This window comes from Odontesthes bonariensis, chromosome 16, assembly GCF_027942865.1.
Source record: "Odontesthes bonariensis isolate fOdoBon6 chromosome 16, fOdoBon6.hap1, whole genome shotgun sequence".
Classification (NCBI taxonomy): domain Eukaryota; kingdom Metazoa; phylum Chordata; class Actinopteri; order Atheriniformes; family Atherinopsidae; genus Odontesthes; species Odontesthes bonariensis.
Genome location: NC_134521.1, coordinates 16630255 through 16656635, shown reverse-complemented (window position 1 = coordinate 16656635; position 26381 = coordinate 16630255). Strand labels below are relative to the sequence as shown.

At 40.6% G+C, this 26381-nt stretch overlaps 1 protein-coding gene across 2 annotated transcripts in view; it reads right to left on the bottom strand.

The window, feature by feature from the left end:
- med13a (mediator complex subunit 13a) overlaps positions 1–10080 on the bottom strand; it is a 66867-nt gene extending 56787 nt beyond the window's left edge. Inside the window, exons 1-2 of one of the 2 annotated variants that reach the window (XM_075486453.1) lie at positions 9460–10080; positions 1362–1596 (exon numbers count right to left, since the gene is read on the bottom strand). In XM_075486453.1, the coding sequence (XP_075342568.1) occupies positions 1362–1596; positions 9460–9525 (301 nt within the window). In that variant the 5' untranslated portion in view covers positions 9526–10080. Of the gene's footprint in view, positions 1–1361; positions 1597–9459 lie in introns of those variants that run through there. The other variant, XM_075486454.1, reaches the window with a different exon arrangement.
- Between the last annotated feature and the right edge of the window lie 16301 nt (positions 10081–26381).

Genomic DNA, 26381 nt, shown 5'->3' with positions numbered 1-26381 from the left:
AAGGAGGATAATACCTAAAACCAGACCCAACACAAGTCCTGCAAAGCACGATTAATCTTTTTGAGATAAAATACAGTGCAAGTCAGGTCAATATTTAATTACCGAATTTATATCTCTTGAAACACTAGAGATATCGTGTTTTAACTCCCCCAAAGCAGCAGTGAGAACATAGTAGCATCTCCAACAATTTCCAAATATAGATTCTCCATACCACCCCCTCCCGCTTGAAATGTAGCACACTCCATTAGAGAGCCTGAGCCAACTGCTTCAGGTTATTACCAGGACCTGTTAGGCTTGAATGAGCTGCCCATCGTACCCTTCAGCTCACATTTTGAGTCCACTTTAAGCACAATGTCCCGTAATGAAGCAGGGTCACAGACGGGTTGTGTTTCGCTCAAACTCCAAAGTTCCATCTACAGCAGAGACCGTGCATAAAGATGGCGTTTTCCATCTTTCACCGCAAAGGCTACTCTTACTCAAGAGGAAAATGAAGAAAGTGGGGGGCAGATGCATTTGCCTCATTTCTGCATGGCTGCCCATGCATACTGCGACACTCACTCAAATTATGATGGGACTGAGCTCAGTATCTCATGCCTTCCTCTCTTGTTCATCCTCTGTAGAGCAGCGACACGTGACCACAGTTCTACTTTGTTCTACTTTATTAAACTCAAATGCAAGGTGCTGCTTCAAATGTCATAAGGCAGCAGCTACTTTTTAACCCTTTCCCCAAGCACACAGACAAAAATAACACTGCACAATGCCAAGTGTTTCCAAGGAAAGGAGATGCCCTGTAGATATTGGCACTACCAGTCTGGCTGCTTAGATTCCCAGTCAGCGGAGGGTAAACGCAGGGGCATTAGGCAGGTATCAGATTACACAGATAACAACACCTCCCTATGGTTCTCACTTACAGGACATCCCTCTGGTGCCTGCCTGACAATCACTGTGAAATCATTTTTCACTGTGCAATCAATAACATATCTTGACAGCGTGATCCATGTTCAAGTGTTTCTTTTATAAAAGCTCTGAGCTCTCTACACTTTCTCTTATCTTTCACAGCCATCCCTCTTTCACAGCAATATAACCCTGGCTGGATCTTAAAGAGATTTAACATTCTTTTGCTGTACTAATGCCTTAGTCTTGCAGGAGCAGGGTAAGTTAACTTCAACTGTTCTTAAACGTTTCTTTGCTGCTCCGTTCCATTGACGTCATTTAGACAATCTCAACAAGCAGCCTGCTCTACGGCTGACCCTGACCTTTACAAAGTGAGGAGGCATCATAAAGAGAATCTACCCACACAGCTAAATAAACATCTTTCTTTAGAATATATATATGATATGTATATGCCAAGAAGGCCCCACCTGCAAGTTCATGATGGATGAGATCAGCGAAGTTTGGGTCGTCCCCCCACCAGAAGAGCCAAAGTTCCCTCCGGCCCTGCCGCTGGCTGCGCCGCCACAAGCTTAGTACGTCTGCCTTCAGGCAGCGACTGAAGCTGCATAGGATGGGGTCCTCCTCCGTCACCGGGAAGAGGATGGGAGCGGAGGTGGGACCCTGCCCCACAAACCTCTTCCATTTGATCCCTGTCAAGTCCGCCTGCAAGGATGGAGACAGGGGAAAAAGAACAGTTAGTCCAGGATCCACTCAGCACCTCCAAGTACACAAGTGCTGAACAGTGTTAATCCTCTTTTATGAGTAAGTTCAACCACTGACTATTTCTAACTAGAGCCAACGCTGTCAAAATTGGAAAAAAAGAAGAAACTAAGGACAGAAACGGGAGGATGGAAAGACACACAAAAGACAAAAATGGAGCACCATTGTGTGTCCACACAAAAGAGAAATAACCTCAAAGCAAATTGGACTGTTTCTGTAAGGGACTGTGAACTGGCTTCAGGTGCTTTCAATAGCAACATGTTCAAAACACATATTTTAAAAACTATTGTTTGTAACTGTGGTCTCACCACCTTAATCCTCATTACTGGTGAGTGCTGGAGAGAGAGAGAGGGGGGGGGGGGGGCTGCCTAACGATCCTGTTTATAGGTTCTGCTAACGTCCGACGCATTTGCGCGATGACGTCATGTGCACGCTTTGTATTTTGGCTCATAATGTTTCCAACATGGCGTCGAGGCAGAAGTGCTCCAAAGTTTGGTTATATTTCAACAAAAAGGACAAAACTAGGGCCAGTTGCAACACGTGCAGAGCTTTGATCACATCAAATGGGGGAAAATACCTCCAACATGCTGAAACATTTGACCACACAGCATGCAATTACTTAGCACGAATGTAAAGTCTTTGACACACTGCTAAGCGATGGTGGCGACTCTTGCGGGGGAGCTTGTGGCACAGCGTCTTTCGTCTCAAAAGTCGCAGGTAAGGTAAAACTTCCAGGTACTGTTGATTGTTACAGGGCTCTCAAGTCTCACGCATTGAACGTGACAGTCACGCTTTTCAGCCTTTTGTCACGCACTCCCGCCACATATTGTATTTCTCACGCTGAAAAAAATATATAATATAAATTTCTCTGGTGCGGCGCCATCGCTATGGAAATGACAAGAAACAAGCACATCCCCCTTGATTCTGAGCAGAGCAGTTATTAATAACAACAACACTGATAATAATATTATTAATGGAACGGGCTCGATTCCTGCGACCCGTCCAACTCTTGAGAGCCCTGTAACGTAAAACTTACAGGTCCCGTTGTTTGTAAAAATGTTTGCAACATACTGTATGAATAATTTCCATCTGATTTTAACATTTAGTTGACGACGACTGCAAGAGTGAGGCAGGCTCAGAGGCAGGGAAAAGTACAATGACAGAGGCGAAAATGGATAAAATGTTGGTGCATAGTTGAAATTAAAGTGTTACTGCAAACAAAGCCATTTGTACTATATATATATATATATATATATATAACTGGATGAGAATCAATAAGAAAACCGATAAGGAACCGAATTGATAAGCGATATCGATAATGGAACCAGAATCATTAAATTCCTAACAATTCCCATCTCTACACACAGGAGAAATCCTCACAGGCAGTAAATCACAAGCAGAGTTATTAAGTGTTAAAGCAGGAACATTACGATCCCCTGATGGCTAGTGTTGCTGCTCATCAACCAGGTGCCGACAGACTACCCGTGTCGACCGAAACACATGCAGACATGCACATGCCAACTGTATTAGAACACACACACACAATGCCTGAGGCGTTCGTATCCATTTCGACCGCAATCTTGATTCTTGATTTATCCATGTAGACACTGCAAGTAATCTGCGAGAACACGGATGGTTAATTTTCCAGCAGTTTAGCTCTATTCGGTTCACGTTGAGTTAGCGAGTCGTCCCCCTGTATATTCAACCAATTAATCCATTACAATTCAGGGGATATCTTAACTCAAGTGCAGAGGCACAGAGCCTGAACAAATGATTACTCGTGGTTGTGTCGAAGCAGTGGTCTTTCGCCTGACTAGGGATAAGCTGATAGATTTGTGATGTTAGCTGGAATGAAAGTGAAGGGTGGGGGGGGCTTTAAATGGTATTGTGTGGCATCAGCTGGAACAATTGTGGACCACGACAACAAGTTAGCAAACCATGAATAAACAACTTTCCTGGAGTGTTTTTATGACCCTAGCATTTGTGCATAATGAAGTAAAGCATACGGCCAACTGTTATTCTTTTCAGAATTAAAATGTAAACTGGGGATAAACACAAAGCATGCGATTGTTCGCCACCGCCAACACAAACAAAGAAAGTAAGCAGCTTCTAGGAAGTATAAAAGGGCTCATGTTGCTTTATATTCTCATCTAATCATAAACAAACAGTAGTTGTCAGAGTGCATGATCAAAACACCAGGATCTTTGGTAAATCTTCCTTCTGAGGAGTTCAAAAGCTGCGACGCAGCCCGACTACAAGCTCCATGTTTCAAAAAGCAGAGCCGGGCCTGCTTGTAACGGCAGAGCTGCCGCAGCTGGGTAGCTCCTTCCTGCTGGAGTGTGAGAAGCAGTACTTTACACCTGCATCTCGCTCGGAAACATCTGTGCACACAATGGAAAGGGAGGGTGGAAATAACGGTTAACTGTGAAACCAGATCATAAGCAGCTTTGATAAGACAATTAAGAGGCAAACACCCCAATCATCTCAATGACCACGTCCAGTCCTCGATGACATTCTTCATTTCATCTTATAAAAGGTTCTGCTCTTAAGTGGAAAACGGATTTCATCATGTCCTCTCCACCACATCAACACTGGTTTCATGCCACTAGATGCGATTATGTGCTGCAGACTGAAAGGCATGAGTCAGGCTGTTCCCAAAGCACCGATACCCCCAGTTTGAATAACATGTCTTTTATTCAAATATGGGTTTCAGTTCATATTTTCTTTTTCAAGCCAATTTCACACTTAAATCATTAACTGATTTCACGTAAATTACTTTTTTTCACTCCTTTTTTTTTCTTCCACAAACTCAGTTGCATTGTCTGAAATATCTCTCATGATGGATTCAATTTTATGTGTATAATAAGCCTAAAAAAACATTTTTTGAAAAAAAAAATAAAAGAAATAAAAAAATAAATGACAATAGTGAGAAAGACACTAATTACCATATCTCTTGGAAGTAAGATCTAAACTGCAGTTGATAAGAGGGGATAAAGTTAAAGAGTAATTGCCTGACCTTTAATGACAATAAAAAGCCTTTCACATGTATAAAGAGAGTGAAAGGACCCCACTAAATAAACACCTTTTATGTGAAAATTCCATTTAAAAGAACAATGCGAACAGCTCGCGAACAAATAAAATTTGAGTGCAGCAATTAAGCAGCTGTAATCTTTCCTGAAACCACCGGAAAATCAAATGATTATTTAAGAGAAAACTAAATGTCTACAACTTAGTTTGTCAATAAACAGTTTAATGTACTTAATGTAAGAATTAACAAAAAAGGGAAATTTGCTGCTCGCAAAGTGTTGCGCAAGCCAGTTCATTTGCAAAAAAAAAAAAAGCATGTATGCATCTCCACGAACACGTGGTCATAAGAAAGTTAAATAGCTTAATTATCCATCAGCCCGGTGCCATGTGACTTATGAAATGGCACTCGGAGAACACGACATGCTGCTTGTAATTATCCATAGTTTCTGCAGAGCAACTGTACACACAAGGCAAAGTGAAGCAGCTGACTAAATCCTGTGGGCACAGAGTTTGACCTGGTTCATTGCTGAGATTTAGCCACTGTTACAGCAGTCACAGCTAAAATACTGATTAACGCTGCTGCTGGGCTGCTAACCTGCAGGAGCAGCGGGCTCCTCTTCGCATCTTACATTTCAGATGTAGTCAGGACCTTTTTTCAGACCATAAAGGACATCCGCATCCATACTGTGGTTCTTCTGCAAAGGAGACCGAGTAGAGTAGAGTGCATTGAGAAGAGGTGTAGACACATCCACACCACACTAATCTAAACTTAGCGACACAACTGTATTGTCAGAGTAACTAAGATCTAAAATATAGAAATGTTGACATCTTAGAAATACTGTTTGTCACAAAACTGACAGTACATGAACAGTAGTAGGAGTGTAGTAAAGCTACACCGAGGAAAGCAAGTGCTGCATAAGTCTTCCACGGTGTCATGACAAGTTATGCAATATGTAGAGTCTGCCATCTGTGAGCTGAAGCTGACAAATGTCACCAACTTCATTATGTTCTTCCTCTCTTTTCATTGACAATCTCTGCTCCGTACAATAAACAGCTAATTTTACCCAAAGTGCCAACACTTTGTTGTGTGACTAATCTCAAGCCTGTGAGGATGTAGCGACAAGGTGGAGTCAACCTGACAATTTTGGTTAAAGGCTTGCTCTCTTCTGTTTTGGGTGTTTATTTATAGTAAGGCGGCAAAATTGTCATAAAACATAAATAAATAGTCAATGATACAGGACTCTGAGCCAAGCTTCTATACCTGCTGAGTCTATTTGGGAGAATCAGAAGAAGATGTCGCCTGAAGTCGCTCACAGTGAAACTATTCTCCTCCGACAAGATTTAAGCAGCGCAGGTTTTGCTTGAAGAAAAACTAAGCAAGCCAAGTATTTCCACTGCTGATTCATATTGGATGTACCTGATAAAGACAGCCGTTTGCGCAATCAATTATTCTCCAAACAATATAATAACACCAAATGTCAGAGCGGGGAAAACTCAGTTTATATTTGCATTTGCAAACTATTAAATGGACACAGAGACGATTTGATACAAGTTTATGCACCACAGAGGGATGGAAACATTCAGAGTGTGAAACACAAAAACAAAGTATGGATGCTGTTATTTATAAGAAAACTTTGCTGTAGAGATAACTATTGTATTCAGTACATCTTTCATGCGTAACTTTCAGTTTAAAAAATGCACAACTAAGCACTCAGATAATCTTTAAACATGCTTTTAAAAGGACTATTCCTTAAAAAAAGAGACATCTCTCAGCAGATTAACAGCTTGCTATATTTATAAATTACAAACGTGTCGAATTATATGCACCTTAAAATGTGACGTAGGCCAAATCTGGAAGCCTGAAGCCATCCTGCTGACAGTTTGTATCTCTGCTTCAAGCAGTCACAACCGTGTTTATTCTGACTTTGCACCAAAAAAAAAAACACAACAATGAAACCAAACAATCTTTACGTGTCGTGGGAGAAAGCACTGAAAACCCTTTCCAGCAAAGACTGCACACGTCAGGCTGCTCCATCAAGGATAAAAATGTGTCTTCTACAGTTGTGCTCTTTGTCCTTTCTAAATAAATTAGTTACAGACTGTGTGTAAAAAGTCAGTGCCAAAGCTTCTGTGTATTTCCCCACCAACAATCATGCTTCCCAGGCCGAGTGTATTCTGTGCCTCAAACATTTTACGTGCCATGAATCGACACGGTCTTCTCTCCCGACTGTGCATTAGTAAATGTTCAGGTATGCGAGCGACTTCTTATAAAAAGGGTCCCAGCAGGGCAAGCGGGGAGAGGTTTTATCTTTCATATGCCAAAGCCAAAACTCACATAGCCACATAAGCAGGGAGTCTAAAGCCAAAGCCACTGGATACAGGCAAGAAGTTTTCTTGAGGTGACGCGTACTCAAAGGGGGGTTATGACCTCGGATTTTGCCAGCTGCTCACCTTCTGGCAACTCATGGTTCTGGGTCTGAATGGGGAACAGTGTGTTCAAACAGCTGCCTTCCTGACTTTCAAGATATGAGACAACAGGTGAAGCTGCTCAAATCCTGCCACAGATGCTCCTCTTCTATCAAGTCCCTGTCTCCCTTCCTGCCAGTAACCTCTCTTCCCCAGTTAACCTCGTCATGAAACAATCCTGAAACTAACAAGTGTGCGTTTGCATTTTTGGGCTGAGGAGAATGCAAATTTGATCAGTTTCATTTGAGCTCGTTAACACAACTCTCTGCAGTTTAGTGAATCACACACCGGAAAGAATTCATTAGAGTGGAAAGCAACGGAGCTCTAGATAAGACAAACTTGCACTTTAAGGTAATCCCGATAAACCCACTATCCCAAAAAAGAAAAACTATGCAACAAGTAGTATCATAATCCAGAGAGGGCTATCCAAAGAAGAATGAAGGGGGAGAAAACTACCAAAATGTGTTCACATTCTTTCACCATAAAACCACAAAGTGGAGTCTGTTCAGTAAGTGAGTCATAACAGCAGTGGTGTTATGCTTAGTCTCAGTGTGCAGGAAAATGTCAGCCAGACGGGCAGAGCACCACGACTACCAGCCTCTCTCGCCTGTCCACTGTTGCCAACGCTGCCTTCAAGTGCTGTCGTAAACATTGTAATTACAAGTTCAGCACACAGAATCGACCCGACAGAGCAGTATCAAGAGTGTGGGGATTTTCTGCAGTGATATGTTACCTTTAAGGGGGCGGACAGCTTGGAAGCTGTGTCAATTTGCACTTACAGCAGTGTAGTATTTGACTACATTATTATTATACTACATTTCCAGTCAGCATTACTACTGAGGCGTTTCCGTTCTCACTTCTTGTTTAACTTTTTTACATAGCTCCATCAAACATCTGTGCATTTTTGTAGTGTTTTTTTTTTAAATCTTTTACTGCATTGCAGTGCGGTTGTGTCATTTCATTAGTAAAAACCTACATTTTTCTGTGGGTTACCTTCAGTGCTCCACATCTTTGCATTAAGGACTTCCTACTGTGGGGGCCTGATGTTAAAGAGGAGTCCTTTACACTGCGTGGCTACTAAACAAGTGTAGTTAAGCCTGTTGACAAGCCAATTAACTGCAACAACAAACATACTCCAACTATGTTCCTGATTATCCGGCCACAGGAAGGACTGTACAGTCAAGCAGCGCCTCTACTTTTGCTGTTGTGGCTAAGAACGTAGACCACGCCGTGACATTTAATGCATTATTTTTCTCACGGGGGATTAAAACAACATCTGACAACTGCAGAAAGATAAAAGCGCAACCACAACTATTTAGGGTGGCGTTAACCAGCCACGACTGGTAACATGACGATAAAAGAAACAGCTATTCAGAGTAACACAGTATAGGTTTCAGTCTATTTGAGTTGTAGCTGATGCATGTAGCTACCTTTTTGTTTGTAATGTCCAAGAATGAATGCCACAGATTATATCAACAGCCTGGGGCCTGTGCCCTCGTTGCTGTGAAAACTTGAATATGTCCAGGGAGATAAAGCCACTAATAAACAAGTAATGCCATAATGCAAACAGTTCAGGTGTGCAAACAAACCCTGTAGCAAACAATTATATCAAATGCTTGTTGCAGCAACAACAAACTAAAGCTTTCGAGGAAAGACTGAAGGGGCGGGCTCGTGTCCAGGCTGTGCAAGTTGAGAGGTGACAGTCCTCATTCGGGAGTTGTCAGCATTTTACTAAAAGAGTATCAAACAAGCAGATGTACATAGGTCTCCCAGTCTCCAAATTAAAGCTGCGAAGTGAAGTGCAAGACGTGTTCACCACTTAATAGATAGATAGTAGAAATACGACGAGAACTAGACAGCAAGTTCGTGATAAACAATGCGTTGAGACGAATGGGAAAGTGCCACAACAACTCACAGGGACACAGGCGTGCTTCTGACAATAAAAAAAGCACATTTATCTAAGCCCAAGCATACAATATGCTGATGTTTTTGCCCCGTGAAGTGGAGTAAATTAAGCTTTTAAAAGCGAGGAGCGTTAATCTCGCTGTGCTCTGTTTGTGATGACAAAAAACGGAAATGAGGAAGATAACGGACAGCGCACAGGTCTTTACAACCAAAAGAGAAAGTGTTGAAAAAACAAGAGTAGGTGTTAACATGAACAAAGTGGAATATCTTGTCTTAATTGATGCCAGCTTGACAGGGCCTTAAGCCTGGCTAAGCTACTATCAACTGATGTCTCTGTGGCTAACGTTAGCTTAGCTCCTGTTCAGCTAGTTAAAAATGGCTGCTTTCCTTTAGTTTTAAATCTCTTACCAGACAGAATAGATTGGAATGGCAATCCTCCAAGCTGGCCCCGTTTGGTACAAAACAAGAACTCATCCTTCTTCACTGCAAGGTCCAACTCTCCATCGTTTCACTTCCCGGGAAATAAAGAACAATACGCGGATTTGTGTTTTCGATGATGTGCAGGCTTAATCAACGAGAAATATTTTTTGTAACATTTGGCTGGAGGAGAGTTAATTCAACAACCTTCCGACTGCAGTTTCCTCCGCCGCAGCTAAAAGCGGATAAAAGAGACTGGGGGGTCTCTATGTCGACATCTCAAAAGTAGACTGTAAAACCAAATAAAAGGAAGCGTAAAATGTTCATAAAACAAAAAGAAAAGGAGAGCAAAGAACCAACTCTCCCCCTCCCCCTTAGCCCTAAAACGGTCTCCACTTAAAAAAATAAAAACGTCCTGTCTTACTCCTCCATCGCAAATTTGAGCTCTAAAATGAAATACATCCTGTTACAACCTCTCGAAATCTGGCACCGGCCTACGTTTTAACGATTATTTCGATCATAATTTCAGCCTCGGTTCCTGTTGGTTTCCATTTGAATTCATGGATTCCTTTCTTTAATGGCGGCCACAGGGACAACTCTGCCTTCCACAGCCTATTGGCTCATTCGTGGTCATATCTTTGTCAAGCCGGCCGAAGACCCGCCGACACACACAACACAGCGGGCAACATTTCCGGCAAAGTAAAGGTGTTGCATTGCTTTTTCTTTAAGGCTTTCACGAACAACATAAAAGTGTTCAATATTACACCTATTCCCCCTGCTCTTCTGTCTGTCTGTGCTCACTAAATGTAATAATTGCTACCTTTAATGTCCAGTTTAATTCTTATGTTCAGCACAACTGGATGTGACTCCCAGATACAGTCAATTGACAGATATTAAAACCGACATTTGCAACTTTCTATCAGTTGTTTTTTTTTTTTTTTTTACCTCAGTGCAGTTTTGCTCTGAGCCAAATACTGGTCCTTGTCCTGAATGTTAGTACTGCAGGTTCGAAAAATGTTCAAAAAATAATTAAGCTCTCACATATTATCACACTTTTCAAATAATAACATTTACTTTTCTTCAAGTGCGACTTGTCACAAACAGATGTTTCCACGTGCTATCATTTTGACAGTCCCAGCAAAGACTTCCGTGTTTCAGTGTTGTCACCTTGACACTGTCGTGGTCATGAGGGCTGTAATAACACAAGACTGATAGGTATTGCCGCTGGGCCAGCACAAGTGGCGCTACTGAGCAACAGATTTTGTTTCTAATGATCAAACCCTTTAAACTTGCTCACTTACACAAGGCACCACCTAGCGCATGTGATGTTGCACTTGCAATTGAAACGTGCACCCGAAGATGTGTGCAGGCGCTCTTTGTTTACCTTTTACTTCAAACTAAATCCGTTCAGTTGACCATAATTTTTCCAGCAATGCTGGGAAATCCAACGGGAAGAAAACATTACCAAATATCTAACAATGAAACAAACTAAATAAATGCACCACTTGAATGGAAATACGAGGATATATAAAACTAAAAATCATGAAAGTTATACTTTTATTGATTTATTTCACAGGACTTTCACTTTATGGTGATATTAGTCATCAATTTAGGGTAATTCTACTCTCTAATGTCACTTTTATTTCCCAGTTCTTTATCATATTTAAATGAGGACATGTGGTTTCTTGCTGAAGGATCAGATAGGTTCAGGCTGTCCACAAGGCACATTTCCACCATCGTCTTTGGTAGCGTTACCTTGTCTGACTGAGTTCTTATGAGACATCCACTCAAATTGTTAAGAAAAAAAAAGTGTCATTAGAAAATATATGTAACCTCAAATATAGAATTATAAAAGAAATGTCCAATAAAATAGATAAAACTTTGCCCATTTGAAATGTTCATTTCTGCAATAAAACAACTTATTGATGGTCCTATCTCAATCCTACGTTCACTGGCTCACTCATTTATCTATTTCTTCTTTAATTTATCTGTTTTATCATGGTTTAAAATGTTCTTCCATACAGGAACATTCCAATGGATGAACAGAATTTTTTTTAAAAAAGTCTTTGTTGACACAGTTACATGATTGCAAAGGATGTGCCGCAGTGCTTCAAAGCCAGATAACGAGGATGCTTTATCTTTAGAGGGTCAAAGTATAGCCAACCATAGATTAAATGTTTTCCAAATATTTGTATATCTTTAGACCGAACCAGTTTCAATCTGTACTCTGATGCAGTGTCCGTATTTGTAATTTGGGTTTACAGCCTCAGCATGCTGTAAAACACTTGTTTTCCTACCTCTTTGTTGGCATAATGCTTTAGGAGAGTCGTATCTTATCCACACCAATCGTGCAGCTACAATAAAAACAGAAATCAATGCATCTTAACTGGTCGTTTCATCAGGTGGGCCTTGATTTTTTTACCAATTATATTATTTTGCTTGTTTTGTTTGATTTGCTGGAGCAGTTACGGCACAACTTGCAAATCTATCAAATATAAATGATCAGGTTGCATGGTTGTGCTTTCTGAGTCAAGCTGTGTTGTCAGGGATTTTCGGTTTGATCATCACACTACGCGACAGGCGGCCCTGATAGAGTTTAGGTAGAAAATTTGATGTGTACACAAAAGCACCAAAATAACCGAGCGTGACAATGTGGTGATTAAAGATTCCACTTTTTATATTTGAATGGTACAAACAGGGGTTTACCTTGGAAGGTCACACATCATTGTCTTTAGGATATTAACCTCACTGCATTTCAGTTAATTGCAGTTAACTGTCCAGTGATTTGCAACCATGCGTTAACTTTCTGTTGTCAACAGTAAATGCCATTTGTTTTCAGTGTTTAGCATTTTAAAAGTGTTAAACACTTTATCCTCTATTGTCGGGTCCAGTTTCTTCCATTTAGAGTTATAGCGAAAGTAAAGACCCATCTCCCCTAAACATCTGGAGAGGGTGATTCATGCCTTCATAACTTCTCAGCTTGATTACTGTAATTCTTTGTATGTCGGCTTAGAGCAGTCATCCATTCAGTGCCTGCAGTTAGTTCACAGAACTGACTGGACAGAAAGAAAGGGGCCACATTACACCTGCATTGCACTGCCTCCATTTCCTCCCTGTTTGCCAAAGGAATTGAGTTTAAAATTCGGTTGCTTACTTTTAAATGTCTTAATTGTGGAGCAGCGTACCTCTTTTATAATAGCTCTGTTTCCACTGTTGAGCAGTTTTCAGTCGTCGGGACAGACGCATCTCTTTTTCTCAGCCTTCTTTTCCAGGCGAGCAATTTTATCTTCCCAGCAGGTTGTGCAGTAATTCTTCTGATGTATTTGTTTGCTGTGATTCGTGGTTCTTGTATTCTTAAGCTGTGAAGCACTTTGGTCATCCTTGGCTGTTTTTAAATGTGCAACATGAATAAAGGGGACTTGACTCGGTTTGACTTAAACAAAGCTGAGAATACTCAGAAATTTCACCCAAGGCACACTCTCGACTAAACTATTGCCCCTTCTCTTTCTGAGTGTGAGCACTACAGCTTCATGAAACATTAATATCTTAAAGCTTTTAGCAAAGGCTTGTTGCTAATTATAATAGAGTGTAAGCAGTCTTTAGAAGTAATTTCATTCTAGAAATGCATGGCAACTGCTTGGCTGGCAACCCCATATTTTTGTAATTTATGCTGTGATTCATTAAGGAGTAATTACACGCCCTGAGTGCAACTTTTGTTAAGTACTTTACTTGCCACTATCACAACTGTTTTTCGCTATTTAATCCCAGAATGTCGTTGTTATTCTAAACTGCTACAGTATATCCATTAAGTCTTTTCTGCCTTTGTAATTTTGAGATGTAAACATTTGGTTTTGTGCACACAAATCAGATCTGCGCAATCATCTGTAACAGATCTTTTATTCTTTATGCCCAGGAGAAACATGGGCGATATTTCCTGTTTGCAATACTCAGAATTATGAAAACCATAAACGAGATGATGACAGCACTTCCTGAAGCCAGAAAACAGCTGGCTGCTCCTGAAACACTGATGGAGTCATTAAGACGTAGTTGCCTAAAGACAACGAGTGATTGATTTGTTCCAAGGGAGGGAGGATAAAATATTTTTTGGCGGTTGAACTCTTTCTTCATTTCCAATTTACAGCGATGTTAACATAGATAAACTTAGCCCTCTCCAAAATGTCTTTGCCCCCTGTTTAAGGTGGACCTAAATAGTTTTACTTGCTGTATAGATTCCTCATAAACCACAGAGGCATTGCTATCTTTGCCAGTCAAATACAGGAAAAATGCCAGATCAGCACAATTTGATGTGACAGATATATGGTAATTGCACAACCACTTAAACGCATTACCCATACAATACATGACAAGAGATTTTGCTTGAGTTGTGCAGTCTCAAAGGCCTTACAAAATCATCTTTGTGTATTTCATCTGATCCTAAAGGAATGAACAGCTCTTTAAATGTTAAATCTCCCCATATGAATGGATGATAATCCCACATCCTGTGCTCCCCCTAGCCCTTAATACAAAAAACAATGGTAGTAAGATATCATCTGGATAAGACAGAAAAAAACACATCTAATAGTGCAGTCGATGAGCACAGCTGTCATAGCACAGTAAGTAATGTGGAAACCAGATTGCTATCGTTGCTGTCGATGGGTTTCCCACATTTATCTCAAGCTCCCTCTTATCTAAATCCCACAGAGCCATTCTGTCATGTATATTCTATCACAGCAGCGTTCAACAATATTGGTGAAATGAAAGTGGAAGATAGTTTGAGGTTGGCCCACTGCTCTTTTGACATTTGATTTGTCTTGCTCTGCGGTTCCTGCCAGTCTGCTTTGGAAGCATTTGTCAGACGACCCTGGCTCACTGCATGAGAAAGTGAATTATAAGTCTGAGATTTAGCCAGAAAGCAAACATGGGCTGAATTTAATGAGACCCTTTGGTCAGATAACAGGGAAACACGTTGATATGGAGGATTACAAATTTGACTCGGTCATCTTTAAATATGCTTAAATAGCAAAGGATTAAAAAACACTGAAGGTGATAGTAGATGTGAGGACATACGCAGCTTCAGGCTTGGGTATGTTTCTGTGCGTTGGCTCATGTAGCTCATGTGTGACCTTAGACACTAGACCACCAGAGCAGCTACTGAAAGATCCCAAGACTCAGGAGATATATTTGAAAGGTTTTCTACAAAATCATTTAAACTGATCATCCAGATAGGTTTTAGGCTTTACAGGTGAGGTAACCAGCAAGTAAGACTATAATTCCAGGGTCCATGCAGTAGGTCAACAGCATGCCTTGTGTTTAAAGCGGCTAAGCTGGTTAATGTCCTTCTCTTTGCCTCTGCAAAGGAGGAGATAGTTATGAAGAGGTTAACAAACATGCCATGCTCTAATGAAGTAGGCTGAAATGTGTGCTCTTCACTTTCCCTCTTACTCAGACATACACACCAATTCAGATACACTCATTATTATTTTTCAGTATTTCTGTGAAAGCACTCACAACCCTGGTCTGCAAAGATGAACTGAGAAGCACTTGGCTCATTTGAATAATGACATTTGGCATTAACTGCAGAGTTATGGGGAGTAAAATATCTTGAAAGCAACAATTGTGCATGAATTACTGTATGATAATATTATGTTTTAAATGCTGGGTTGATCTAAAGTGGAAGTGTGTGAAACTAAAGAATGACTGCATTTGAATCACACTCCTCATATGGTAATCATCTCTTTAATAGGAAACACAGAGTGAGAAAAATTAAATTAGACAAGAACGTGTGTTGTCTTTCAAAACAAAAACGCATATCGCATCTTACTGAATTCAACAAAAGAAAGCTGAAAACTGAGAATAAAAGCCATACAAATCAAAGCCTTCCGCTGAATGAAGATTTCAGAGATGTAATAGAAAAAATAGGAACAAATCATGTGTCTTAACGACAGGCTGCTTAGTAACAAAGTGCAAAAAGGAGAGGATTTATAGTTGGTTATTTGCTAAGTTGTCTGTGATGAACACTGGTTCATCCCTTATTCGCTCCCATATTCCAAGGACTTGACTAAAAATGAGTGAAAAAGCAGCCAATGTCCAAAGAAAAACTGGAGATCTTTTGCTGAAGACCACTTTAAAATGCAAGAAAGTCTGGCTGCTTGGAAGCAAAATATAAAGTGATAATTGGTGGCTCGAGACTTTTGCACAATACCATATAGAGGATGCACAAAAAACAGTATGTAGTTGTTTTTGGATTTTATTTTAAAAGAGGCAGCCATGCCTTCATTCACAACCATAATCAAGAGTGCAGCATTTTTAAAGGAAATTCTGTGGAAACTTGACAATGAATTCATTATTAAAAGCCGGGGATGTGGAAACATGGTGGAAGGAATACTTTGAAGATGTCCTTAATCCAGCTGACACACCTTCCATAGTGGAAGCAGAGTCTGGGAAGAAGGGGAAGGACTCTCCCATCAAAGGGGCTGAGGTCACTGAGATAATGAAAACACCCTTTACCGGCAGGGGTAGAAGAGGTTCAGTCTGAATTCCTTAAGACCCAGGACATTGTAGGGCTGTTTATACCAAATTTGACCAATCTTGGACCATGAACCCTCTGCCCTGCATGTTCTAGATGTTTCCTGTTTTATCCCACCTGGCTCAAATTTATGGGCCATTAAAAGGCCTCTGATGAACTTAATGACAAGCTGCTGAGGTGATCCGTTCATCTGAGTCAGGTGTTTTGGAGCAGGGAATTAAATAAATCATGCAGGGCAAACGATCCCGATAACAAGGACGGGGAAACACTGGCCAGACTTGGCTGACACACCTGACCAACACTGCATAGAGGTGGTAGACAATGCGTCTGGACAGTGGTGGTTCCACCGACAGTGAGATCACACTTCTTGGTCTCACCAAAAAAAACTGTAATTGGTATATTTTTCCTCTTTAAGAAATAGTATAGTATAGTCGCAAACCATGGCTGTAAATTGTGTGACGGAAACATATCACTAGGTTGTTGTTTTTTTCTGTTGTTTTCTGTAAGAGTTGATGTAAGTAAAGTTTATTTATCTGGCACCTAAAACATGAACATAAAAAACAAACAATGAAAGACAATAAAATGTAGTAAAATAAAGGAAAGTAAAATGCATAAAAATGAAAAACTAATCAAAAGTTTTCTTAAATAGAAAGGTCTTCAGTTGCTTTATAAGAGTCAAAACAAGAGTTGATGTGCAACTGCCTGATCACGCACACCGATTTCAATCCTCACAATTTACTTTTAACTCCTAACCCTAACCTTACATGAGTGAGAGTGCAGTAGAAAAGGACCGGCAAATGGGAAGAAAGTAGAAAAGTGCAATCATTGTGGAAAATGTTGTGCAGAATGAGTCTCAAACTAGCCATTTCTTGCATGAAGGTCTGTGTATTACAAGTGTTTGTGGCCAAATGAACACTAAAAACGTCTGGAAAGTGGACTTTATTAGATAGGGAAGTGTATGAAGTCATAGAACATTAATGTTGACAAATAGAAACTGAAACTGCTTTCGTGTAGTTAATAGAGAAAGGAAGACTTCGTAGTAGTGCTGTGTGACAGCAACATTTTTCACTGTGGACCAACAAAACTATTTCACCTTCTGTCGTGATATCAGGTTGCCTGATCCTTCTCTGGACACCTTATACCAGGATATTGAAAACGATAGTAGTGTCATTAGTTGTACTTCAGATTCAGCAACAAGTAACATGCCTTTTTTGTAAAACTGGACAAGCTCTATACCCTCTAAATAATATTGAAAGGTGTGGAAATGGAGAAGGCATAAGTGCATCCCCAGGGAATCCCTATGAGAGTTACTAGGGGGGCCACTCATACACAAAACAACTGAAGTTAAAGTTAAGTTTACCTTTCCTGGAGTGAGTTTGGCCCTTTGTCAAGGATCCTGTTAACAAGTTTCAAAGGCAGATTCTTTTAGGCACAACTAAGGGGCAGAAGCTGTTCAGTTTGGTCTGCTCAAGATTGCATATCAGCTTTACCTCAAGTTGTAACCTCCAGCACATACTATGGCGTTTATCCACTAAGTGTGAAGAAAACAGGATGAGAATCAGCACCTACAGGTCTGAGAATACAGTTCTCAGCCAGAACTCTGGCTTGGTGATGAATTTGGTTCCTCGAGTTGAGGCATTAAAGTTTCTCAGAGTTGTCTTCATGAGTGAGGTTAATGTGTGGATTGGTATTGTATCTGCAGTGATGAAGATTATAGGTATAAGCACCTTGTAAATGAGCCTATACCAGAGTGGGTGCCTGGGCTCACCCTGAGAAATAAGGTGACAAGCTGACAGCTGAGGAGCAGGCTGTTTTGGGAATGCCTTGCTTTCCTCTGGGGAGAATTGGATCAAGGTAGTTCTGTTTGGTCCCATGACCTGGGTCAGATAGAAGTTAGATGGATGGATGAATGAATTTCTGGCTGTAATTGTGTGTGCAACCTGAAGATCCAAAGGTCAAGTAGGCGTTGATGGGATTGACCGATCTCTGTCAGAGAAGTTTGTGACACAAAGGCAGGTTGGCAAGTATTTAGGGAAAATCCTGAAGATGTGGTGACACCCAAATCAGCAGGTTCTGAGCTTGTGGAATGAAAAGCAAAAAAAATGTTTTGAAAAGGGTCCTAGGCACACCTAGGCACTTAAATGCTAAAATGAAGTGTTTTGTGTGACAAAGAGGGAGCAGCCCCTTCGTCATTAGCTTGAGAGGACTGGAGAGTGCTGAGGATGCAGAGCGATTGGCATGGTGCCCTCGCAGTCAACATCAGAGCAGCTGAGTTGGATTGTGTACAAGCTCGCTGACTGAGGGGTCATGTATAGCTGATTGTAAACCTGAATTAGTCCAACCAAAAACAGCCTGATGTCCTGTTAGCATTGCAGGGAAACAAGGCATATATGCTGTCTTCACAAGGCATGAATAAATAATAAATAATACCACCTGCTCACATCCAACTGTACAACCTGCTTTGTACCAGGACCAGCGCGCTACAACATAAATCTATTCAGAGCACCGTCAAACAGTGTTATTCAAAGGCAGCTAGGCGGACAGTTTCTCTTTGTTGAGTCACTTCTGTAGTTAAATAGTGTGAAGTCCTTGCCAGTTGTTGCAACAATGCTTTGCTTCTCTATCTGGGGTGAGGTTAGCGCCATGTTCCCTTCGTGATGGAGCTGAGGGTTAGTTGTTCAGGTGCTGCCCCTGTGCACACAGGAACATTCCAGGCACACAAATAAAGCCGGAGCTGTGCCTTTGTTGCAGTGCTGACTAGACAAGAGCCTTTCTGCAGGGCTGCTGCCTTTAAAAAGATGAAGTCGTGTATCCCTGCTGGTAAATAATCTGACACACTTTTTACCGCCGCAGTCTTTTCACAAACCCTTGTTGTGAGGCCGTGTTGTTATTCCCCCTCTCCTTTCCTGCCCTCTTGGTTTCTTCATCATCCTCCTCCACCTCCTCCTCCTCCTCCTCCTCCTCCCCACCACCACCACATCCCTCCCTTGATACAGTTGTGACAACACGTTGCAAGCAGATGGAGCAAAAGGTGTCCATATAGAGGATAATTTTCCCCTTCACAAGCAGCATTCCACCCTGCAGAACCAGCATGGGATTAATAAATTCAACATGAATTAAAAGCTAATGAAATGTGCACCCCCACCTCTCCCTCCTGACTGCCAGCCACTGGGAAGAAAGCTGAGCACAGAGCTCCTTGAGATCAGGCAGAAAGAGAAAGAGAATGAGATCCTTGTCACAATTACACCATGAAAGCAGCAGTCGGTAAAAACATAAAACTGGCTTGCTGTCAGAGGGCTGACCTGGGTGACTGGCCACAACATGTCCGGCATTCCTCTGTGACATGGTGCTTTGTCATGTTCTTAACACTGAGGGATGGGCCACATCAGAGGAAACAACATTCACATTGTCAGGGTGGCTTTCAAGGTCTGCCTTTGCCTAGCTGAAAAGCTGCATCCAGCACCAGACAGTCTGTCGCAGCAATCCAATCCGGAATTCTTCTGCTTATGGAAGCTTGTGCCATAAAAAAAAAAAGAAAAAAAGACACAGCCGCCACAGGAGTTAGTGATATACAGGTTTGCAGACACTGCAGTTTTCCCACGATCCATATGGACTGCTACAATTAGATCAGAAACAGAAGCAGGAGAGGAGAGGAGAAAGAGAGAGAAGGAGCAACATGGAACAGTGAGACACAGAGTAATGGAGATGTTAGAGTTCAAGTCAAGGACATCCTGAGTGGCACAGAGTGGTGTCTGCAGGGCTGTTGATGCATCGGCAGCTCTTGTTTGGCAGGGGCAGCTATGTTTCCAATTTGAGCAGCCCCTAATTGTTTAATTGGAGGCTGTGTGGGATGGCAGAGGCTGTAAAATCCATGTGTTCTCCCCTCCTCATCAGCCAAATAAAATAGGAGGCCTGTTTACTTCCCACTAGGTTCCAGACCTCTTGATAGGATCTGACTACCCCATAAGCACTGTCACCAGTGCACATATTACCCCCCTAAAAAGCCAACAATACCCTATTGCTTCCTGCACTGAGCTCATTACAATAATTGAACCTGCTTGAAAATATGCAACACTTGCAGAAATGTGTGAGTTGTGATTGATTAATATTAACGTCCTCTATCTAAAATAAACAACAGATATGATGCACAACAGAGCTTGTTTGAGTCACTTACAGTTATGTATGAGGTCAGTTTTAAGCTCATGAATGTCATCATCATTGTGATGAAGGCATCAATCAAATTTTGACACAGATGGGGCCAAATCCAGTTGTTACAAACCAAACAATTTGGAATTAATTTCCTCATTATGTCAATCATCAACTAAATTGCAGTTCAACAACCATCTGTTATGGATCTCTCTGCATCTCTACTGATTTTGCAGTGGCAGCTAATTGTCTTAATTGCTCACACCTGTGTGGATAAAAGGCATACCTGGGAAGGCCTCATATCCACATATAGGCATGTTTGGTCTGTAAGTCCATCTTATATTTGGACTATGCCCTCTGGTGTTTAATTTTTCTATTTTTGCCTTTTTTTTTGGGGGGGGGGGAGTCTAATGTTGGCAATGTGTGAACATAAGAGGACAAGTAAGTAGGTTAAAAAAAAGGTTGGTATGTTTGGTAGTAAATTTCAGAAAAAGATGTTAAAACATATTATACTGCTTAGAATCACTTAAATGTTGGCTAAATATAAAATTTTCGCTTGAATGTGTTCAAAACGCAATGATCAGTTTGACTGTACATCTAGCTGTAAGTTAGCTTGCTTGCTACTAAGTTACTAAGAAATTCACCACAAAAGTTAGCCCAACGTACTCGGGTTTCACATATCTATCGGAGATTACGGGTATTCCCATCAAAATAAATGGACTTCCGGTTGATTTACATACGAACACATAGATATATTAGGCCCTCATTTCCTCTGACATGTCTGTTAACTCTGTAATATACAGATGATGCCCCCTGGTGTTCAACATGTTTTTTCACAAAAATGTTGGCAGTTTCCCATCCAGTTTTATGGAATATGTGCACGGAGTTACTGTGATAGAACAACACTAATAATACAAGGCACAAAGAAAGTAAAAAGAGGTCTGTCTCCCTGGCAGGAATTCTTTTGTGAATGTATAAACTGCTATCCATACATTCCATACATAACACAGCTCCCCCTTATGCAAATGCCAGCGTTGGCTACATATGACTGAAGTTTTCACTTGACTGTGTTCAAAACGTAAGGATCGGTTTAACTGTGAAGCCAGTAGTTAGTTAGCCTGTTCACTACTTCATTCATCAATCTTCCCGGGAATAGAGTGCAGTCTCTTTCCACGATCCGCCGGGAAAGTTTCATTCTTTAAGCACATTTGAGCCAAATTACAGAGGGAATAAAAAAATGGAAGGAGTAAAGCACATCTTTTGGAGATTATGGTGACACTCAATTGAATGAATGGACTTTCAGTTGACTCGCATACAAACGCATACGCTGTGGAAATGATGCATAAAGTTAGCAGGTGTGCATCACTCTCAGCTCACAGTTGTTCATTACTCTGGACACTAAAAGTTTAACTCAGTTTCTGTTTTTACATCTATTAGGATCTTTGTTTTTCTTAATTCTCCCTTTTATGTTGCAGCAATAAACAAAAGGTTATAACATCAACGGAGGCTCGTCTGCAATCCTCACTTCAAGTTTTCATCGATTTAGCATTCAAATGTTGAGTGAAATTTGAGAAGGAAGTGTCACTGCAGGTTTACAGACTGTATTCACATTATTCATCATAGGAAGCAGCATCACCCAGTTCTTTTTAAAACTAACAAAATCACAAACCAAAAATTTCGAAGTCTTTTTCAATTCAAGTTTGTATTATTGTAGCAAAAACATTGAGACAATTTACAGAAGACTGGCATTCACTTCTTCTTCTTAAATTCCATGTATAAATTTGTCTTCAAGGAAACAAACAAAAACAAACAACCAAATATCCAGCACAGCACACTTGTCAATATTTTATGGGATGCTGGTCAATATTCATGAGCAGGGTATATTTGAACATCTTAGTTACTAGTCAATAAGTTTACCAAGTGCAGCATCCAAGGCCTCTGTAAACAGCCTCTTCCCTAAAGAGAAATCTGACACATCCTCCCTCACTCAGTGATCAATAGATGGAGTTTACTAAATCGGCTCTGAATATAAATAACAGCAGAATATTGGTAAAATGCAACGGACCAACTAGTGAGTACAGTAAGGTACATTTCTGTTAATGTAGGTGTTAAAACCGTGTTCATGTCATTACTTGCTCAGTGCAAGCCAAGCAGGTACTTAGATACAGGTTAGAAGCTGCCAAGAAGACATTCATCTGCGCTGCCAGCTAAGGCTGTTCAGCATGTGTGTATAGTGTGTGGGTGTCTGTGTGTGTGTGTGTGTGTGTGGACAGGCCTTTATGCATCCATGTGCAAGAAAATGTGTGTGCACATGTGTTTGGTGCAATTATTCACAGTGCACAATATCATACATACTCTCAACACAGCACAATCTCAGTGGAATGTGAACATTTGCTGAACACTCATGCATTATGCATCTCTGCATCTGTGTCTTATATCTACTCTGTAGAGTGTCTTGTTGTGAGGAGCAATACGATTGGCATAGTGTGTTTGATCAGTTTGCACTATTTCCTGTACTGATATCAGTACCCTCTGCCAGCCTCAGTCAAACTTTTGTTGTATCTAAAAAGACAAAAATGTGTTGTTTTTTTTCTTTTTGTTTAATCTACTTGTGATCAACTGAAAGAGATTGTTTTGGTTGGGGCCAAGCATGCTTGTACACTGTCATGATATCACTTACAAAGCTTGAGAAGGGTGCGGCTGGCTGAGTGTGCTCCATTAGTATCATCACCACTGCCACCGAGTCAAAGCTGCAGGTTTAACATCCCACAACAGGTGTAGCAGGCAACAATGGTATATTTGCTGGAGGCACTCTGTAATAGATGACAGATGATAAGAATTTGCTGTAATCTCATTGTGTTCGCATTGATTAGATATAAACATCTGCCACACAGTATCAGCCACAGAGGCTCTGTGTTGATGTGGTTTTGAGGACATATTAAACCTGTTTATTGCACTCTTGACACTTCCACTCACAGCCTCCACACGCATACAAAGTGTGCACCCTATTCAGCGTGCGACCTGATGAGTCAGAGTTGGATTTAGTAAAGCACAGATAAGGGGTGGGAGTTAGTTAACTTCTGTGCCACTGTGGTTTTTCAACCCTAAGAACTGCTTCACTTGATATCTACCTACCATATAAGCAATGCAGTGTGCAGAGTGGAGGTTAATGCACCAAAAGAAAAACTAAGATGAATATTTTGGTAAATATGTTCCTTGGATGTTGTTTGTCCTTTTTAGTCTCAACCTGCATCTTTTCATCAAAGCAACAGAAAATCAATAGCTGTTTTTTCATCTAATAATGTGGATCAACCTGAATGCTGTTACAAACTGTGTTTGTTTCATACAAATCATACCTTGGCAGACATTTGTTTAGCATGTATAAGCTGAAAAAAAGAAACAATAGCCAGGTTTTCATTCACCAAAAAAAAAAAACCCTGAAGCAATCTCTTGAAAAGCCACAAAAACTAAATATGAATCAGGCAGATTTCTATTGACTGGTTTGAAACAAATAAACAGGGCTGTAGACTGTTACCAGACGTGGTGGTATAAGCTATGTTGCTTGTGGTTGTAATTCAGTAGAAGAAGTGGTTGTCATAATAGGAAACACACCTTGATGAGGAAAATAACAACTGTGACGGCATGCACAAAAGGAAAATGAATAGAACTGTTCTTCGAGAATAATGGGATTTCAGATTTAGATATCTGGGAAGACACTTTGTGGTTTGCTCGCTCATTCTTACCTTTGCCACAACCTTCGTAGAACAGGAACTACCCTTAAATGGGACATATCATGCTTCATAACATATATTTGGGTGTCGGAAGTCGCTACCAACTCAGAAACTTGAAAAAAACGCATCCCTTTTTGTTTTGGGCTACCTATATCTGAAAATGCCATTCAATGAGCCAATCAGATTTGAATAGGAAACACATGTGACCCCATAAGGTTATCCAGCTTCCTCCCTTTGTATCTCAGCCTAACGTCTACCTCAGACTTAGGAAGTTGAAAATGTTTTGCTCTTGATTTATTTTTCCTTCGCTGTTAACCTCACATTTCATCATCAGTTACAGAGTTCATCTAACTGAGTCAATAAAGTCCAGTAAAGAAATCTGACTTCTAATTGATATTCTTAAATGGAAAATCCATCATCCCATTTGTCGATGAATGCACCGTGAGTACAGTACAAGTCACGGCTGTACTGTAAACAAAAAATAAACACTGGTGACATACTGGCGATATAAGCAACATTTTTTTTAATGTTAGCTTCTAAAACTTAAATAAAACACAGAAATAGGGTGACAGGGGAGCACAGAATTTGGAGCCAATATGTGATTAATACATTTTGATGCGAGTTCTCAATGGTTTTACATTCTACCATGCACATTTTAACTGTTTGGACAAGTTCAACATATGACTTGCAACAACACTGTGCCTAAAAGAGAGATCAGTGTCCCATGGTCTAGATGCACAAGAGGGAAATGTAAGTAATTACACATTGAGTTGCCTGTGGTACGAAATGCGCTATGCTATATAAATAAAGATTGATTGATTGATGATTGATAATTGTGAACAAAATTGCCAGTCAAGTATTTTTCTATCAGTTTATTGTGTGGTCTGAGCTCTCAGGCTATTTACTATATTCTCTCACACCTTGATAACATAGTGAAAGCTTTATTGAGTACTACAAAGCTCAAAAGAGGGCCAGTGCGGAGTCAAGTGCGTCAGTTCACGTCCCTTAAATGATTCTCTTGAATAGAGCTGTAAATTCATGGACGAAAAAAGCAGCTGTTGTATAGTCTTTCTATGTTATTCTAACCCTTTTGAGAAAATGGGCAGCAAAAACCACATTATCGGTGCAAACATTTGTCTGAATTGGTAGGATGCAAAAGACTTCAGTGTAACTGCTCTGAGTTTTTAATAGTGAATGCAAAGTCCAGCTCTTTAATTGTAAAGGTTCAGACAATTTTGGAAATAGAAAGAAGTTTAGTTTGAAGTTTAATACTGGTTAAACCAAAAGGCAAATATAGACTTCACTAACAACTAAAAAAGGATTGAAGGACGTCAGAGGAGTAGAGTGAATGCTAAATAATTTATGAAAAATGTTCCTCAAGTTCTAATAAGCCTTTTTTTTTGGGCCAAGTGGACATTCTATGACAATCTTGCATGTAATTATTTTCAAACCAGCAAGTGAGCCAAGCTATACTTAAATCAGCGCGGGCAGCAGAATAAAATCACCTCAAGCCCCCACTTGTATTATCGTGACAGAATGAAACATTTGCTAACACAAGGACTCCAGAAAGCTTGTTCCAAATAACAAAAATAATTTTAAATACTTTTTCTGTTGTGTAGTTTGTAGTTTTTACAAACTAGTAACAACTTCTAACTGGTGAGTTAATACCCCTTTCAACCCGTTAATAATGGTTTGCGTTTCTCTGATCCTTTGCGATTGTGAAGAAGCTTTAGTCATAAGTAGAAGGTCTCGATGGTCTTCACATCCAATACAACTTGAGATGATACTTTGCCCTCATGAGGACCAAAAGGTTTCACGAAAGTTGTCATTGTCCTGATGACCTGGTGACCTGATCCTCCACTGAAACATGGCATGTTAGCATCAAACTCATTTTGAGTGTACCTCCAGTTTTTGTAATTTCTCTAGAGAATGTACTGGCTACCTCTGCCTCCCTATCACCTCCATTAATAGTTTTAAGTGAAATGGCTCAAAACTATTAAATGATTTTGGTATAACCAAATAACCAAGAATGGATGACTGAGGTTTTTTAAGGATGTATAATGATGGGCTGCACAGTGGTGTGGTGGTTGCCTCAAGAGGGTTCCTGGTTCTACTGTCGGCTGGGGCCTTTACAGTGTGGAGTTTGCATGTTCTCTCAAGGTGCTCCAGCTTCCTTCCCCTGCCCAAAAAAATGCATGTCCGGTTAAATGGCGACTCAAACTTGTACCAAGGAGTAAATGTGAGCATGGATGGTTGTTTGTGACTATCTGGCGACCTGTCCAGGGTGTAACCCCGCCTCTCGCCCAAAGACAGCTGGGGTAGGCTCCAGCCACTCAGCGACCCTGAGTTGGATTAAGCGGGTATAGAAAATGGATGGATGGATGGAGCCTCCAGCTTGTGTTGGAGTCTCTAAATTTGAAAAATGCTGTAAACTGGAAGCCCATGTGTAATTTGTTCCATTAAACACATCTGCATGTCTCTAGAAGCCACTTGAAGTTAATGTTTCATGA